The sequence below is a fragment of the Sinohyriopsis cumingii genome, chromosome 11 (genome assembly GCF_028554795.1).
Source record: "Sinohyriopsis cumingii isolate HCF-2022 chromosome 11, ASM2855479v2, whole genome shotgun sequence".
NCBI classification, from domain to species: domain Eukaryota; kingdom Metazoa; phylum Mollusca; class Bivalvia; order Unionida; family Unionidae; genus Sinohyriopsis; species Sinohyriopsis cumingii.
Genome location: NC_142971.1, coordinates 34,934,149 through 34,951,172, shown reverse-complemented (window position 1 = coordinate 34,951,172; position 17,024 = coordinate 34,934,149). Strand labels below are relative to the sequence as shown.

Below are 17,024 nucleotides of genomic sequence, written 5' to 3'. Positions count from 1 at the left end.
AGTGTTCCAGGTTCTTTCCATTCTACCGTGTCGTTCTTGTTAGCATAGCTTCGTCCCACCACGATGGCACGGGCTAAACACATCTGGTCATGAGTGTTGTTAATCCGAACGAGACTCTTTTTGGTGTTGCGAAGGTCATCCACCAATAACATCTTTCTGCGTCCAGTCCCTTGAGGAGGAGAGACGTGGGTCATGTCCAGTGTGGCTTTTCCATCGGTGATGTCAAACTGGTCATTAGATTGTTGTACGTGTTGAATCTTGTCCATGACTTTGGATGCGGTCAATTCTGCAGGGGTGCTAAACTCGATCCAAACAGGGGATTTCAAACCGTCGTGTTGTATGGAAAGTCTCAAGCGATCGTCTTCTTTGGGTTGACATTGTCGCTTGAGTGCAGTGAGCAAAGAATCCCACACCCCAGTGATGAGCACTTCTGCTTTCTCTAATGGCACTTCAGCCTTGAAATCTTTAAACTTCACCGTGTATTTGTAAGCCGTGGTTCTAAATTTTCTAGAGGAGCGCTTTTCCGTCTCTCGAATGGAATAGTATTTTTCAGCGTTGACTAAGGGTGGTGAACTTGGTTTAGAGGTTTCAAATTCTAGTTCACTCATGTCCTCTTCAAAATCACTGGCATGAATTTGTGCCAAGTTTTCAGCCCTGGTACGAGGCGATAGATCACGTTTCTGCCTCTTACTTTCTTCTTCTTCTTTCTTCTCGAATGAATAGGATCGTTTCATCTTGAGTGTAAAACGTCAAATGACTCAAGTTTAATCACCATAGACTAATTTATAGTCCTGGCAGACCAGCGTATATAAAAGGGTGTGTGTCTTGTCCTTTCACTATTCATTTCACTCTCAAGCTGAACACAACGATGGAAGAGACTAGCCAAATCGAACGTTTCATCAGAGCTTTGCGAGGGGTCATTAGAAAATTCTCTTCAGACCAGCCGACGGACTACTCTCCTTCCTTTCGAGATAAAAGTCAAGATACTTGCTATATCTGTCAGAAGAAAGGGCATTGGTCTTCAGAGTGTCCAGACCGTCAAAAAAGAAAAAAAAATAGGGACTAAAAAAGACAAAAGTCAAGATACCTGTTATTATTGTAAAGAAAAAGGACATTGGTCTCCAGATTGCCCAAAAAAGAAACAAGAGGAGTCAGAAGAAAAGAAGGATTCGTCAGAAGAAGAGAGGGATTCTTCGGAAGAAGAGAGGGATTCTTCAGAGGAAGAAGAGGAAGAAAGAAGACAATTCTATTTACAAGAGGCAAAGAAACAGGAGAAGAAAAGAAGAAGGGAAGAAAATGAGGAAAAGACGGTGAAGAAATTTAAAAAACAGAGAGACTAAACAAGGAGAAAGAAGAAGTAAATGAACTTTTTTAAAGTGTTCTGTTGTGAATTGTGAATTGGATTGTAACAATGGATAAAAGAATAAATTAATGATATAAGGTAAGTGTCTTTGAGTTATGATTTCAAAATAAGAAGCTACACTCACGCACTCATACAAAGACACGTACTATAGGGGTAAAATGGTTTTTGTTTTGTTTTTTTGAGTTATTGGGAAATTGAAATTGTATTTCTTTTCGAGAAATGTGGGTGGCCCTGAAAAGGGCCTTTTTATTTTGGTGTAAGGGGTGAGTTTAAGCAATCAGCTTTAACTGCCTTAAGCCTTTGCTACGGCCAAGGCCTACTTCTGGACTGCGTAATGGTGATGATGATGATGATTGGGTTGAAATCACTAAGGGTGGTACGGTAGGCTTAGTCACAGGGTTAACGTGTTTAGCTCGGGAAGGTCGTATTCTCTTCGGTCGTAATAAAGAAGTCTGATACATTTGTTTCAGACTTCTTAACTCCGCTAAAATGTCCAACAGTACCGTGACCGTTTGATTTTCACCCTCTTGTTTCTTTGCTGCAACTTCTTCTTGCTGTTGCTGCTGTTGTTTTTTTCTTACCTCTTCTTCTTGCTGCTGTTGCTGTAGGAGAAAAGCTTGTTCCGCTTCCTTTTGTCGTTGTATAAATTTCTCCAATTCTTCTTTCTGTCTCTGTCTAAAATTCTCCACTTGCGGTAATGAAGAAGGTAACGAAGGTTCCGGAACAAATTCTTGCGAGGAGAGAAAATCCACAAAATCCCAATTCACCTCTTCTGAAAGTAAGTCCGGGTTCCCTTGGGCAGTCTCCTCTGTTGGTACACCCCAATGGATCGATTTCTGAGTTTCCGTCATGTTGAATCACTGTCGCATAGATTGACTGCACACAAGCGCTAGCGAATCTATATAGACCAACTGACGTCACAGACTACTCTCTTCGGATTGGATGCAAGCTGACTGAATTTTGTAACGCGTGTTTGGATTGGTGAATGAACTCAATCCGTTTCAATCCTTCCTCTACCTATAAATAAGCGCAGTTCACTGCATTGATTCACCTGTTCTCGTCGCTTCAAGATGTGGACCACAGTCGAATCATCCACCCTTGTGTCTTCTATGATGTTTAGGACGGACATGCTCATGTATGTCCGATCCAAGTGGACCGTTGTACACAGGACAAACACCAGTCTGTGGATACGTAGGATCTACGTAGAAAGACAAGGATGCCTCAAAAGAGTGCTGATTTACGGGCCAACAGTGAGACGCAGCCTAAGGACAAGAAGAAGACCAATGCGGTGCCCTTTATGTTAATGGATACATTAACATAAACCCAAAGGCCCTTTTCAGGGCCACGCATATGTCTCGAAAAGAGAATGACTTTTCAATTGCCTACCCCTTTTTTTAAATTTAAAAAAAAAAAAAAATCCCCTTTTCAATTCCCCTTGTCCCTAGACAAGCCTAAACTCTATTCCCCCATGTTAAATTCCCCTTGTACGTAAAAGTGACCCACGATTTATTCCCATGTTAATTCCCATTGTACGTAAAGTGGCCCACGATTTTTCGCCATGTTAAATTTCCATTGTACGTAAAGTGGCCCAGGGGTCTCTGTAACGCTAACTTCCATTGTACGTAAGGTGGCCCACCTTACTACTAGTCCCGCTTTCCATTTGATGGCCCATGCCAATGAATACAAAACTATCATTCAAGAACCCCGACTTTACGTGCGTCGTGTGGAAGTGTTACCTAAAGTGGGAAACGACGTCAGTCAGACGTTGAGCAGAACGACCGCCAAGTATCCGATACGACGCTTAGAAGTGAAAACGTTCACCATTCCCGCTGGACAGCGATCCATGATCGAAGATCATCTGTTCCAAGGACAGTTACCCAAACGTTTGATTGTTGGTATCGTCAGGAATTCAGCCTTCAACGGAACCCACGATCAAAATCCTTTTGAGTTTCAACATTACAATGTGTCCAAGATCGAAGTCAGTCGCGACGGCAAGACATTGTGTACCCGACCCTTTGAGCCCAACTTTGGTGTCGCAAAGAATTATTTGAGATCGTACTTGTCCCTGTACGAAGCCACGGGACAGTTAGGAACCAACACCAGTCACGGCATTACGTACGAGGATTACGCAGGAGGCTATGCTTTGTGGGGTTTTGATTTCACTCCAGACCAAGGCAGCGACGAGGGACATTTCCACCCTATAAAATCCGGCCAGATTCGTGTGGAACTTCTGTTTGCAAATCCACCTCCAGATCACACAGTGAACGTCCTCCTGTATGCAGGATTCGACAATACCATAGAAATCAACAGTTTGAGAGAAGTCATTCTAGACTATTAGAAGCCATGGAAGACTGTTATCCCTCTTTGCCTAGTGGAGAAACTTTGAAGATGGAATGTGAGGAGACCGGGGAAGAAGAATCTCAAGACAAAGACGAAGAAGTTGTCATGATGAAGTCGAGATGGCCAGAACAAGAAGCCCATTTAGTCTCCTGTTTTGCCAAACACTTGGTCGAAAAAATGACGGAATTGATCAAGAAAAATTGCTATGGATGTCAAAATGATCATCCCAGTCAAATTCAACACGATAAATGCCTGATGTTGAGTCAAGAAGAAAAATTGGACGAGTATCTGGACGAAGCTTGGAGTCTCATCTCGGACGAAGTCGTGTTGCATCAGTGGTATAAAGACTTGCGTGAACATTCTTGTCCACCATTAACCACTCAAGAGATCCATCGTATCGAAGCTCTCCTGAATCAGAGTGAGGAGACGAAACGAAGAAACGGTTATTTGTCAGACATTTTCAAGCAAAAAGTCAGGATCGAATTGATGACTTATTATTACCTGTGAAGAAGAGAAAAAACACACAAAAATGGATACCTGGGAACTTTATTACCTTTTGAACCACAGTTCGTATACGGCTTCTTGGAATCCTGTCGTCTGTGCTAAAGATGAACTCCCTCATCGCAAACCTCAAGACCATCTATCTTATGTGATCAACACGGACGACAGTCATCTCCCAGGAACCCACTGGGTAGCCGTTTACTTTCCTCAAGAAGGATGTGTGGAATATTTCGATTCGTACGGATTGCCCTCTTTGGAAGACGATATCATCGACTTTATGAGAAGAAATGCTCAGACCACCCGATTCAATAATGTGAAATTACAAGGCACAGATTCCTTGGTGTGTGGACAGTACTGTGTGTATTTTCTGCATCATCGCAGCCTGGGCTATTCCTTAGAACATTTAGTGACTCATTTTGATCCTCGTTCTTCTTCTAGAAATGATGTGAAAGTAGATCGATGGTTCTGTGACCATATGCTTATCTTTTGTCTCAAGCTAGGAAACGTAGTGTCCATCAATGGCCTAATGATTTCCAACAGTGGAAATCACAATTTCATTCACAACGTTGTCAGCCCTGTTTAAAGTAGAGTATGAATTGAAAAAAAAATGTTTGTGATTTGAAAAAAAAATGTTTGATGTTATAGTGTTGGATTATTGTTAAAAAGTGTTAGAGATGTTGGTTAGTGTTAAGTGATTTTTGAATAAAGAAATGTTGTGTTTTGAAAAAAAAATGCCTTTGTCTTTTGTTTGGCTATAAGAATGTTTGATTGATGCTCTTTAATTTCTTACTATCCCTCTCATGACACTCATTGAACGTTGCGGCTAGAAAACCGTGGAGGGATGTTTTCCTTCACGTCCGCGCTTTGACTTTAAGAACCGGGGAAGTTTCCAGTCTAACCATCCATTGTCGACTCATCCTTCTACGAAGATGTGCTCCAAACTAGCTAAGCTAAACGAAGCCTACGTGAATTTGCATAGGGTCAGCCACAGTCTGATACCGAAAGCTGAAGAGATAGAGAATGTGAGAATGTTAAAAGTCACTGAAGACCTGATAGAAGAGCTCTTCAGAGAAGAAGTGAACAGGGAGAAAGAAGAATGGACAGAGAAGTACAGACTTCAGAGACAGCAGCAACAGCAACAACAACAGCAGCAGCAGCAGGAACCTGAACCTGACAGAGGCTTTGTCTACTGTCGTATCGACACCAAAGAGTTCTTCTTCTCTTTCCGAAGAAGCAGACCTATCGTCAGAAAGTCTATCCTCAGAGGACGACGCATTCTTAGAAACTAAAAGATTGCCATAGCAAACAACCCCCCCCCAAAAAAAAACCCAGCCCTTTTCAGGGCTACCCCAATACTCTAGAAAAGAAATAACAATCGATTTGCCAATGTGTGTAGGTAGAGTAGTGTGAATATAAACACTGACTCTTTTTTTATAGTGTGAGGGTATGTGTTTGTGTATAAGATTGTGTGTTTGTAAGTGCTCACGTACGTTGTTGTGGATAGTAGAATAAGATCATGTTGGTTTTTTTTGGTGTTTGAGGTGTGGGGAGAGTAGATTTGGGGTTTGATTGCTTTGCGTATGTGAATAATATATTGAAGTTATTAATGAAAAAAAAATTTTTAGAATAGGAACGGGTAGTATAAAAAAGTGAGTGAGTGTTTCTTTTAGGTCCGCGCGTTGTTTTTGGTCATGATCTAGGTAAGATCAATTTTATGTTTTTAGGGGGATGTTTTCCTTCACGTCCGCACTTTTAGTATAAATTGAAACTCGTTCGGCAGTCCAGCTACCCTTGTTGATTGATCAACACCAGAATGAACACCAGACTAGCGAAACTGTTGGAACTTCATGTGCATCTGGATTATGCCAGGCGCCTGTTGAACGAACTGGCCGCGGAAGCCATTGTGGAAGAGGGAAGGATGAAAGAGGAGGAGAGAAGAAACAAAGAAGAGGAGGAGAGAAGATACAAAGAAGAGGCGGAGAGAAGATACAAAGAAGAGGAGGAGGAGAGAAGAAACAAAGAAGAGGAGGAAAAGGAGAGAAGAAATTTCAGAATCCCAGAGACAGAAAATTGGGATTCTGAAGCTATTTATCCTCCCTCTGCTCTCTCCCCAAAAAAAAGTTAAAAGCAACTGGGGAACAAGATGTGTATGTGGCGCCAGGCCTGGAAGGTGCCATCATTAACCAGGTGTCCATGAAGTTCCAAAAAAACAGCCCTTTTCAGGGCTACCCAATACTCTAGAAAAGAAATAACAATCAATTTGCCAATGTGTGTAGGTAGAGTAGTGTGAATATAAACACTGACTCTTTTTTCATAATGTGAGTGTATGTGTTTGTGTGTTTGTGTTTGTAACTGCTCACGTAAGTTTGTGTGAATAGTAGATTATGGGTTTGTTTATTGCTTCTTAGCGTATGTGGAGAGTATAGTTTGGGTTTTATTATATGAAATGAGAAAGTAGGGGATGTTTTCCTTCACGTCCGCGCGTTGTTTGGTCATGATCTAGGTAATATCAATTTTATGTCTTGGGGGATGTTTTCCTTCACGTCCGCGCTTTAACTATAAGAACCTAGAAAGTTCGTCGTTCGCACCATTCTACAGAATAATCTAGACAAGATGACGCAAGTGATTGATTTATTTAATCAGTTGAGGCATATCTATTTCTGGATGATAGATGCAGAATATGCTATAGAAAGGATACAAAAGGAATGGGAGTATGAAGATAAAGAACACTTGGTAACCAGTCAAGTCGAACGTCTAAAGGCCGCCAGACATATAATAGAAGGAATGATAGAAGATGAAGTCAACAAATCAAGAGGATTTACTGACCCACCTTATGTCAGAGTGGGGAGTTTGAAGGAAGCACTGGATTATGTCATCCAAGTTCGGTGCTTCCTAGAACATATAGTGTATCCTAGATTTTGCTTCTTGAATACATTAACACTCAGCTTGGCTGATGTGATTGAATCCATGTAGGCGTAAAAAAATGTATCAATGCTTTTTTTATTATATGCATTTGTGATTTATTGTCCTTTTCTGATCCTGATGTTTAATTCGGTAACAAAGTTATAGAAAAGATGAGAAAATTTATGTTATTTGCATGTTAGTTTTACCCACAAAAAAATCACAACTTTGAATGAAATGTGCAATATATAGGAATACATTATGTTCATTGGTGTTATGGTGTTGATGAGATTAGTAATGGTTGGTTGAATACAGGCAAACAACGATAAACATATCAACTAAAGGGATAATGATAAATTGCCATTAGACCCAATACAACGGCGTTATGTTAAATTCTCATTTCCCTTTAACCATCCATCATGCTAGACTATGGATGTGCTGTTACCGTTGGAACAGCCACAGTAGTTCTTTAGATTTGTCTCCCTTTTTCAACTCTTCATAAATATCAGTTTCCTATTTTTCGTTTGTAATACGTCCAGGCAGGAATGTGAACGTGCCTTCACAGCTCTTTTCGTTGAATCTGAAGCCCACCACAGTGTGAGTAAATTTATGAATTATTGTTAATGCCTCGTATATTTAATTTCGGATATGGATGGTAATTGAAAATGACAATAAGTTACGACATAGGGATAGATAACTATATGCAATGCCACGTGGTTTGCGAGTGCATACGATACTCTTTATTTGTGTGAGATTCATCTCATAAACATTCCTTTTGTGTCATCATTTAAACCCTCTTAGTAACAATCTTTGTTAAGCTACGGTAGAAATATTAACGGAAATGTACCTTATTGAATTTCAAAGTATGGAAGCACATACTGGACATTATTTCGATTAGTAAATTTAAAAGGATGGAAAGACATAAGAAAGCTTTTACTTTCAATATATGTTGATGTAGTAATTTCATATTTTGTAATGGTTGTGTTTCCATTTATTACAGCTTTTTACCTCACCTAATTTCAAGAGAGTTCTCGCCTACGAATAAAAACAGTATTTAAACACATTGTGTTGTCTTGTGTCTTGGATGCTGGAGAACTCGGGGTTATGCTAACTGTAATTCCTCCAGGGGAAAGGCAGTATAGTAAAAAGACTGTGATCAGCAACTTCATGGAAAATTCTTCGTAGGGATAGAGATACAGCTGCCTGGTTCATCAAGACCGCTGGATAGCTACGCCTCCTATTTACACACATGTGGAGAATTACTACAGGCACAGGACAATCGTCAACAGTCACGTGACACTGACATTTGGTCGCCGCCTATACAGTATATTCTTATGTGTTGAGAAAGCTAAATGAGCACACCTTCCTTTTAATTCAAGGATTAAAATTCACTTACACTACAGAACTAGGATCTGATCAGTACAACCGTTTACCTATGGTCACCAAGAATTTGAATTATGAGAAGAACTAATTCAAATTTGCTAGTCTATTAGTCTGTTTAATGTGAAAGAAACAGTGATTCAATCAAAGCTACATAACATGTTTACAACATATTCTACAGAACTCAACCCGTTTGGAAACAATTGTCATTTGTTTCATCAACTTCTTGTCACATAGCCTTCTGACATCTAACAGATTCCATTTTTTCCATTTAGTGAAGTTCTGTCATCTGTGCAAATGGATCCAATTGATTCAAAATCTGTGGACCTTGAAGCAGTTTCATCGCAGCCTACTGAACGGCGAATCAGAACATTAACTGTCAAAGGCATGGAAATGTACGAGACGGCCCGAGGAGAGTATAATGTCAAACTAGAGAAAGCTTGGAAAAACGTTGAAGATGTTTTGTCAATATTCGCTGATCGTCCCAGTGATATAAATTCTTTACGCAAAATAGAAAATGATCTAGTCAAGTGCTATGACAAATATTGTACTCTGTCCGCAGAATACCTCGATTTTCTGTCAAAAACAAGCATACAGGAGAGCCTTAAAGAGTTGGAAACACATGTTACGTCAGTGCAAGCATATAAATTAACAGTCGAAAATACCTTAAGACGACTTCACACCTTCAAACAACATGCGTTGGAATCTGGGCCACCTCATTCTAACTCCTCTATACACACAGCAAAATCTAAATCTAATGGTTCGACTGTATCCAACATCAGTTCCGTGCTTGCTAGAAAACGTGCAAAAGCTGACGCCGCACGTGCACGAGTGGAATTCGCCGAGAAAGAAGCAGGGATACGTAAACAACAAGCACTTCTTGACGAACAAGAAAAGTTGTCTAAAGCGATAGCTGTACGTAAGAAAGCAGAACTGGAGGCTGACCTGGAGCTTCTAGCACATCAGAAGGAAGCTGCAGCAGCTGAAGCTGAAGTAGAAGCTTTACAGTCGGTTGGTGAGGACCGTGGTGACTCCAATCTAAGTGAATTTGATATATCTCGTTCTCTGGACCCCATGGAACGTGTTAAACACTATGTTAATCAACAAACAGAACTGCCAGAAAATAATAATGTCGCGCCTGACTTCGATAAGGACAATACGAACATCAAGTGTGATGTTAAACAAGGCGTACACCACAGTGTCGGTTTCATACCTGCACCACTTGTGTACCCGAATTTCGTACCGACACCGCAGCCTGTGATTCAGACCTGTCGCCGTGTCAACCGTTATGATCAAGGATGTGTATCTAGTGTAAGCTTAGACTTGGACCAACTACACGAATCAGGGATGCATAAGAACGCTTATTTACCTACATTTCGACCCACTATGTTGAATGCTGATGCACCTACCTACCACCCCAATATTGGACAAGTCGATTATGCTCCAGCAGCATTTCAACCACAGGAATGTAGTAGTCACTCTATCAGTATGGAACTGACTCGTTTTCTTCTGAAGAAAGATTTGCTCCTTTCACGTCTTTCAAACTACAATGATCGACCAGAATTTTATGCCGTTTGGAAAGCTTGTTTTCTCAGTGTTATGAGAGAATTACAGGTTACCACTAATGAAGAAATAGACTTATTAGTAAAATGGTTAGGTGCTGAATCCTCAAAACATGCACTTAGCATTAGAGCATCAAACGTGAACAACCCTTCTAGAGGACTACAAAGAATCTGGGAGCGTCTGGATGAGAGGTATGGTTGTCCAGAAATGGTTGAGGCGGCCTTAAAAACTAAATTAGCTAACTTTCCGAAGCTGACTAATAAGGACAATAAGAAACTCTATGAGCTATCAGATATTCTTTCTGAAATAGAGTCTGCCAAGGAAGATAAAAAATACCAGTCACTTTTGAGCTATTATGACTCGTCTTCTGGTGTACTTCCCATAGTGAACAAACTTCCTTATGGTATACAAGAAAAGTGGACTACACAAGCAGTGAATTATAAGAAACACCATGACGTTTCTTTCCCACCGTTTTCCTTCTTTGCTGAATTTATCCGTGAGATTAGCAAAGTGAAGAATGACCCCGGATTCACATATGAGGCCAACACCAACACACCTACTAAGAAGGAGACTACCCCTCTTAGGAACACCAGTAATAGACCTATTATCTCGACAAAGAAAACACAGGTATCGCGACATTCAGATGTGAATGATGTTGAACCAGACAAACGATGTCCATTACACAAAACAAACCACTCTCTGAACAAGTGCAGAGGTTTCAAAGTCAAACCTTTAGAAGAACGTAAGAAACTTCTAAAAGAGTACGGCATATGTTTTAGATGTTGTGAATCAACAAGGCATATGATACGTGCATGCAAAGAAGTAATACAGTGCACGGATTGTGGCAGTGATCGTCATCCCACAGCTTTGCATGTCACCGCTGCTGTAGCAGAGAAGCTTATATCTCAACCACCCGCAATAGGTCATGGCGGGGAGAAGAAGGATATTTCAGATTCCTCACCCTTACGAGTAACATCTAAGTGTACACAAATTTGTGGCGAAAGGTTTATTGGTAAATCTTGTGCTAAAACTGTCCTTGTGAGAGTATATCCAGATGGCCATCCATCAAAAGCCACAAAGATGTATGCTATCCTAGATGATCAAAGCAACAGGTCATTAGCCAAGTCAGACTTTTTTAATCTTTTTGACATACAAGATGAACAGGTGGAATACACGCTTTCTTCGTGCACCGGTTGTGTAGTGACTTATGGTAGAAGAGCAAGTGGATACATTGTAGAGGCACTAGATGGAAGTGCAAGGTTGGAACTTCCGACGTTAATTGAATGTAACCAGATACCAGACATTAGAGAAGAAATTCCCACTCCAGAAGTAGCGGAACACCACCCTCATCTCAATGATATTGCGAGACACATCCAACCATTAGATGGTGACTCGTCTATACTACTACTGATTGGTAGAGACTTGACTGAAGCACATCACGTTCATGAACAGCGCATCGGTCCACGGAACTCTCCATATGCCCAGAGACTTAGCTTCGGATGGGTAATAATAGGAGAAGCTTGTCTTGGTAAAGTACATAAACCCGATTTCGTTAATGTCAATAAAACTTACCTGTTAGGAAAAGGACGTACGTCTATCTTCAGACCATGCCCTAATGGTTTCAAGGTAAAGGAAAACCACACCAGGAGTGTATGCACAGACGACAATATAAAATCGTATTTTTCATCATTCGCGGATGCAGAAAGTGACCTTGGTGCCTCTGTTTTCGAGAGAACAAGAAATGATGATAAAGTTGGGATGTCAATAGAGGACAAAGAATTTCTTAGGATAATGGACGACGGGTTCTACAAAGACCCACAGGGAAACTGGGTTGCACCCCTTCCTTTCCGTACACCAAGACAAAGACTACCGAACAATAGACCGCAAGCCATTAAACGGGCTAAGACATTAGACATTAGTCTTCGTAAAGATCCGGTCAAAAAACAACATTTTGTGACCTTCATGCAAAGAATCTTTGATAGTGGACATGCGGAGTTAGCCCCACCTTTAAAAGACAACGAGGAGTGCTGGTACTTACCTATCTTCGGTGTCTATCATCCGAAGAAACCGGATCAGATAAGAGGCGTATTTGACTCCTCTGCCAAATACGACGGTGTTTCATTGAACAATGTTTTACTGTCAGGGCCGGATATGACTAACAACCTTTTGGGTATTCTTCTTCGTTTTCGGAAGGAATCAATTGCTATCACAGCTGATATTCAACAGATGTTTCATTGTTTCTTAGTCAGAGAGGATCATAGAAATTTTCTAAGATTCTTTTGGTATCGTAACAATAATCTGGACGAAGATCTGGTTGAGTATAGAATGTGTGTACACGTCTTTGGTAATAGTCCATCTCCTGCAGTTGCGACTTATGGACTGAGGAGAACGGCGCAAAACAGTGAAAAGGTCTTTGGAGTTGACGTTAAAGAGTTTGTTCAACGGAATTTCTATGTGGATGATGGACTTACATCACTCCCTACAGGTACACAAGCTATTGACCTAATGAAAAGAACACAGCGAGCTCTTAACGTTGAAGGCAACCTACGTTTGCACAAGATTGCTTCAAACAGTGATGAGGTGATGAATGCCTTTCCTTCCAATGATCTGGCTAAGGACCTGAAGGATCTCGACTTAAGTGAAGAAACACTACCCTTACAGCGCAGTCTAGGCCTGACCTGGGATCTTAAATCAGATTCATTCACATTTCAAGTGTCATCTGAAGAGAAACCTTATACACGACGAGGAATTCTGTCGACTGTTAACAGCCTGTTTGATCCTATAGGCTTTGTTGCCCCTGTTACTATTCAAGGGAAGATTTTTCTCAGAAATTTTGTGTCAGGAACTACGGATTGGGATGAAGCTCTACCTGTTGAACATCAATCAGAATGGAAGGATTGGAGAGATTCGTTACAACTCCTTGAACATGTGAGAATTCCACGCACATATTTATCTATGTCTCCCGGTACTGCTGTAAAAAACGAGTTACACATATTTTCAGATGCCTCTGAAAAAGCTATCGCCGCAGTAGCTTACCTCAAGACTACAGCCGCCAATGGTAGTCAACAAATTGGTTTCGTTCTAGGCAAAGCTAAAGTCGCTCCTATGCATGGACACACTATTCCTCGTCTTGAGCTCTGTGCAGCAGTACTGGCTGTGGAAATTTCTGAGACTATATTGGATCACTTAGACATTATAATGGATCCAGTCCGGTTTTACACCGATAGCAAGGTCGTTCTAGGATACATACACAACCAAACGAGAAGATTCTACGTATATGTCAGCAATAGAGTGGAGCGCACGATCGGAATCACCCGTCGAATTCTAGACTCTATGATGACTGAAGTGGAATCCAAAAACCTTACAAATGAAGTACTAATCACCTTTATGGCTGAAGTTTGTGCTATTGTTAACGCCCGTCCTATCGTGCCTGTTTCATCCGACCCAGAGTCTCCAGTGTTACTAAGTCCTTCAGTGCTTCTTACTCAGAAAATAGACACCATTACAGAACCCTTTGGACCGTTCGAAATGAAGGATTTATACAAGGCGCAATGGAAACGTGTACAAACTCTGGCTGATATATTCTGGAACCGTTGGAGGCGTGAATATCTCCAAACATTGCAAAAAAGACGGAAGTGGCAGATCGATCGGATTAACATTAAACAAGGAGACATTGTACTCTTAAAGGACAAGACCGTTTGTAGGAATGAATGGCCTATAGGCGTGATTGTGAATACGATTCCAGGTGGAGATGACAGAGCTCATAAAGCTGAGGTTCGTGTTATAAGAGAAGGCAAGCCGACAACCTACACAAGACCAATTACCGAGATGATTCTATTGTTAACGGAGGAGTCTACCGTGAAATGATTTACGCCTTCCTGTTATATGCGATTTGAAATGACCTTAAGCCATCACATAGATTTTGTTTCCTCTAACAATGATGTTGAGACTAAAGAGGAACTTTACACTTACAGTGCACATTTGTATATTTCTTTATAGTGATATCTGGTAGATATCAGGCGGGGAGTGTGCTGTTACCGTTGGAACAGCCACAGTAGTTCTTTAGATTTGTCTCCCTTTTTTAACTCTTCATAAATATCAGTTTCCTATTTTTCGTTTGTAATACGTCCAGGCAGGAATGTGAACGTGCCTTCACAGCTCTTTTCGTTGAATCTGAAGCCCACCACAGTGTGAGTAAATTTATGAATTATTGTTAATGCCTCGTATATTTAATTTCGGATATTGATGTTAATTGAAAATGACAATAAGTTACGACATAGGGATAGATAACTATATGCAATGCCACGTGGTTTGCGAGTGCATACGATACTCTTTATTTGTGTGAGATTCATCTCATAAACATTCCTTTTGTGTCATCATTTAAACCCTCTTAGTAACAATCTTTGTTAAGCTACGGTAGAAATATTAACGGAAATGTACCTTATTGAATTTCAAAGTATGGAAGCACATACTGGACATTATTTCGATTAGTAAATTTAAAAGGATGGAAAGACATAAGAAAGCTTTTACTTTCAATATATGTTGATGTAGTAATTTCATGTTTTGTAATGGTTGTGTTTCCATTTATTACAGCTTTTTACCTCACCTAATTTCAAGAGAGTTCTCGCCTACGAATAAAAACAGTATTTAAACACATTGTGTTGTCTTGTGTCTTGGATGCTGGAGAACTCGGGGTTATGCTAACTGTAATTCCTCCAGGGGAAAGGCAGTATAATGGACATATTCAACAATATCCCTTGTCACTGCTGTTACGTATATTTAATTTGCATCGATTGTTTGTAATTTTGTTATTTTATTATTTTCATTATATGATATGGACAATTATATTTTGGACTTACTTTGTCCAAAATCTACTTCAATTTTTACTTGGCCTGAACCATTGATATAGTTGATATTGGTTTCATAAATAACATGTTTATCTCAAATTTTAATCCAGAACTTTGAAAATTCTCCATGAAATGCCGTGTCTACACGTTCTGTACTATCTTTTAATTTATATTTGTAAAAATGACTTCTAATTCTAAGATTTTATCTTATAACATTTTCAGCCTTCCAGAAGGCATCTTTCCATTAAGGTATGCTATTTTCAGAAAATGTAATTGTGACCTGAGGTCAGGTAGAGGACTATATAATCTTGTTTTTTTTCTTCTTGTGGAAATTATTCATTCGTGCTTTAAGATAGCAGAATCAATTGTATTATTGTTCTCTTCAGTAACTGACTTGGGCTGCAATTTATTTATTCAAATTATATATTCACTGGAAATACAAAGTGCTCATCTATAAAAAAAATTATTGGATACAGGCTTCAATTTAGTGTGAAATCTCAAATAAGGATATATTCTTGTATTGTATTATTGTGAAAAAAACCAAAGGGCTTTAGGCATATCAGCATTATAAATGTCACCAGAGTTAGATTTAATTTGGATTGGATTTCACTCAAGTTTTATTAATAATTGTAATCATTAGGACTTGTCTCTGTAATTATCTGATTATTACGGATTTAATTTGCAATACTGTAATTTTTTTTCTGCATTTTTCACTTTGCATAATGGGAAATACATTTTTGTTGATTTTTAGAAAGCTTATTGTTTCTCTCTTTTTCTGTTGCATATTTTAAAACCATAGAGCCGTAATACATGTACTATAAATTATAAAAATGTCCACCTCCGTGTTTGGACGGCGTTGAAAGATCAAATCTTTATTCGAGTTGTGTTATTTTAGCTGGGCTATCTAATGAAGAAAAAAATTATAGTAATCTGGTAGGAATTGGACTCTCGCAGTGGGAGTATTAGCTTACTACCAGATTACTATCTAATTGTTTTCTTTTTTGTGGAAAAAGTGGAAGAAAAAACTTGTTATTTTTATAGAAAAGTTAAAATAAATTGTATGCGTGCATGTTCTGTGTATTGTTTACTATCCAATAGTTGTTAGTAGTGATCCTATTCCCCCGTGTTTTTGTGCTTGTAATGTTCTTGTTTATTGACCACCCTTTTGGGGAAATTAGGTGTGACCCTTACTACCTCGCGTTAGTCATGTAGCATCGGTATCACACCATCACGTGCTTCTTACTCCGTTTGTTCAATACCCTGTCCCTTCTTATTGCGTTGATATGTTGTTATGCTTGTTTAAAAATTCTACGAGATAGTAATGCTATTAGTTAACCATCTTAACGAAGCTAATATGGTCTGCTTTTTCCATTATAACAGTAATGGAGAATTGAATTTAAATTTAGAATTAAATATTGATGTTTATGTAACCAAAAATATAGGCATTGGATTTTATGCAAAGATACCAATGTTGAAACTGAGATTGGTTTCATTTGGATTATTTATTCAAAAGATTATAACTTACGCAAAATAAAGAGGTGAGTGACATTGGGAGGTCGTGAAAGAGTAGAGCAGGTCCTTTTGAGGTATCTGTCCCCGGCGAACGATTTACCCGTCCATCTCCCACCCGTCCCCATCATCCATCTATTACTATATTTAAATAAGTTTTTAAGTAGCAGCCATTTTTATTTGGAAATATGTGCCTTCAGTGGTTATTGGATTAAAACGTATCTCTTTTCTTAGATTTTATAATGATTGTGATAAATTCTTTTATTTCATCATATATGTCTTCCTCGAATATTTCATTTTGTAAAGAGGATGTTGCAATCTTGCATCCTCCTTTTATATTAGTTATCTTTCCTTTTATATTGTCTCTAGATGATGCTGTATTAGTACAGTGCAAGACTATATGGGTTTATTTTAGTTTACAATTTTTCCACACAGATGACACGGAAGGATAAGATGAATAATATGCTTATTAAAAGCTTCCTCTCCTGTCATCCAAACATCGTGCAGATATATAAAAAAAAAACACATCACTGACTGTTAAGAAGGTGCTTTAAAAAAAATTTGAGGGTGATTTCCCCGGTTGATCTTTACAGACCAGTTGGAGATGCCCTCCTGCCCTA

The 17,024-nt window shown here is 39.4% G+C and overlaps 1 protein-coding gene across 1 annotated transcript; it reads left to right on the top strand.

Moving 5' to 3' along the window:
• Positions 1 to 8,658: 8,658 nt before the first annotated feature.
• Positions 8,659 to 14,702, top strand: LOC149787907 (uncharacterized). The gene is made up of 2 exons (XM_089974153.1): positions 8,659 to 14,238; positions 14,642 to 14,702. The coding sequence occupies exon 1, from the start codon at positions 8,783 to 8,785 to the stop codon at positions 13,913 to 13,915; it is 5,133 nt and encodes a 1,710-aa protein (XP_089830279.1). The 5' UTR covers positions 8,659 to 8,782; the 3' UTR covers positions 13,916 to 14,238; positions 14,642 to 14,702.
• Positions 14,703 to 17,024: the final 2,322 nt, after the last annotated feature.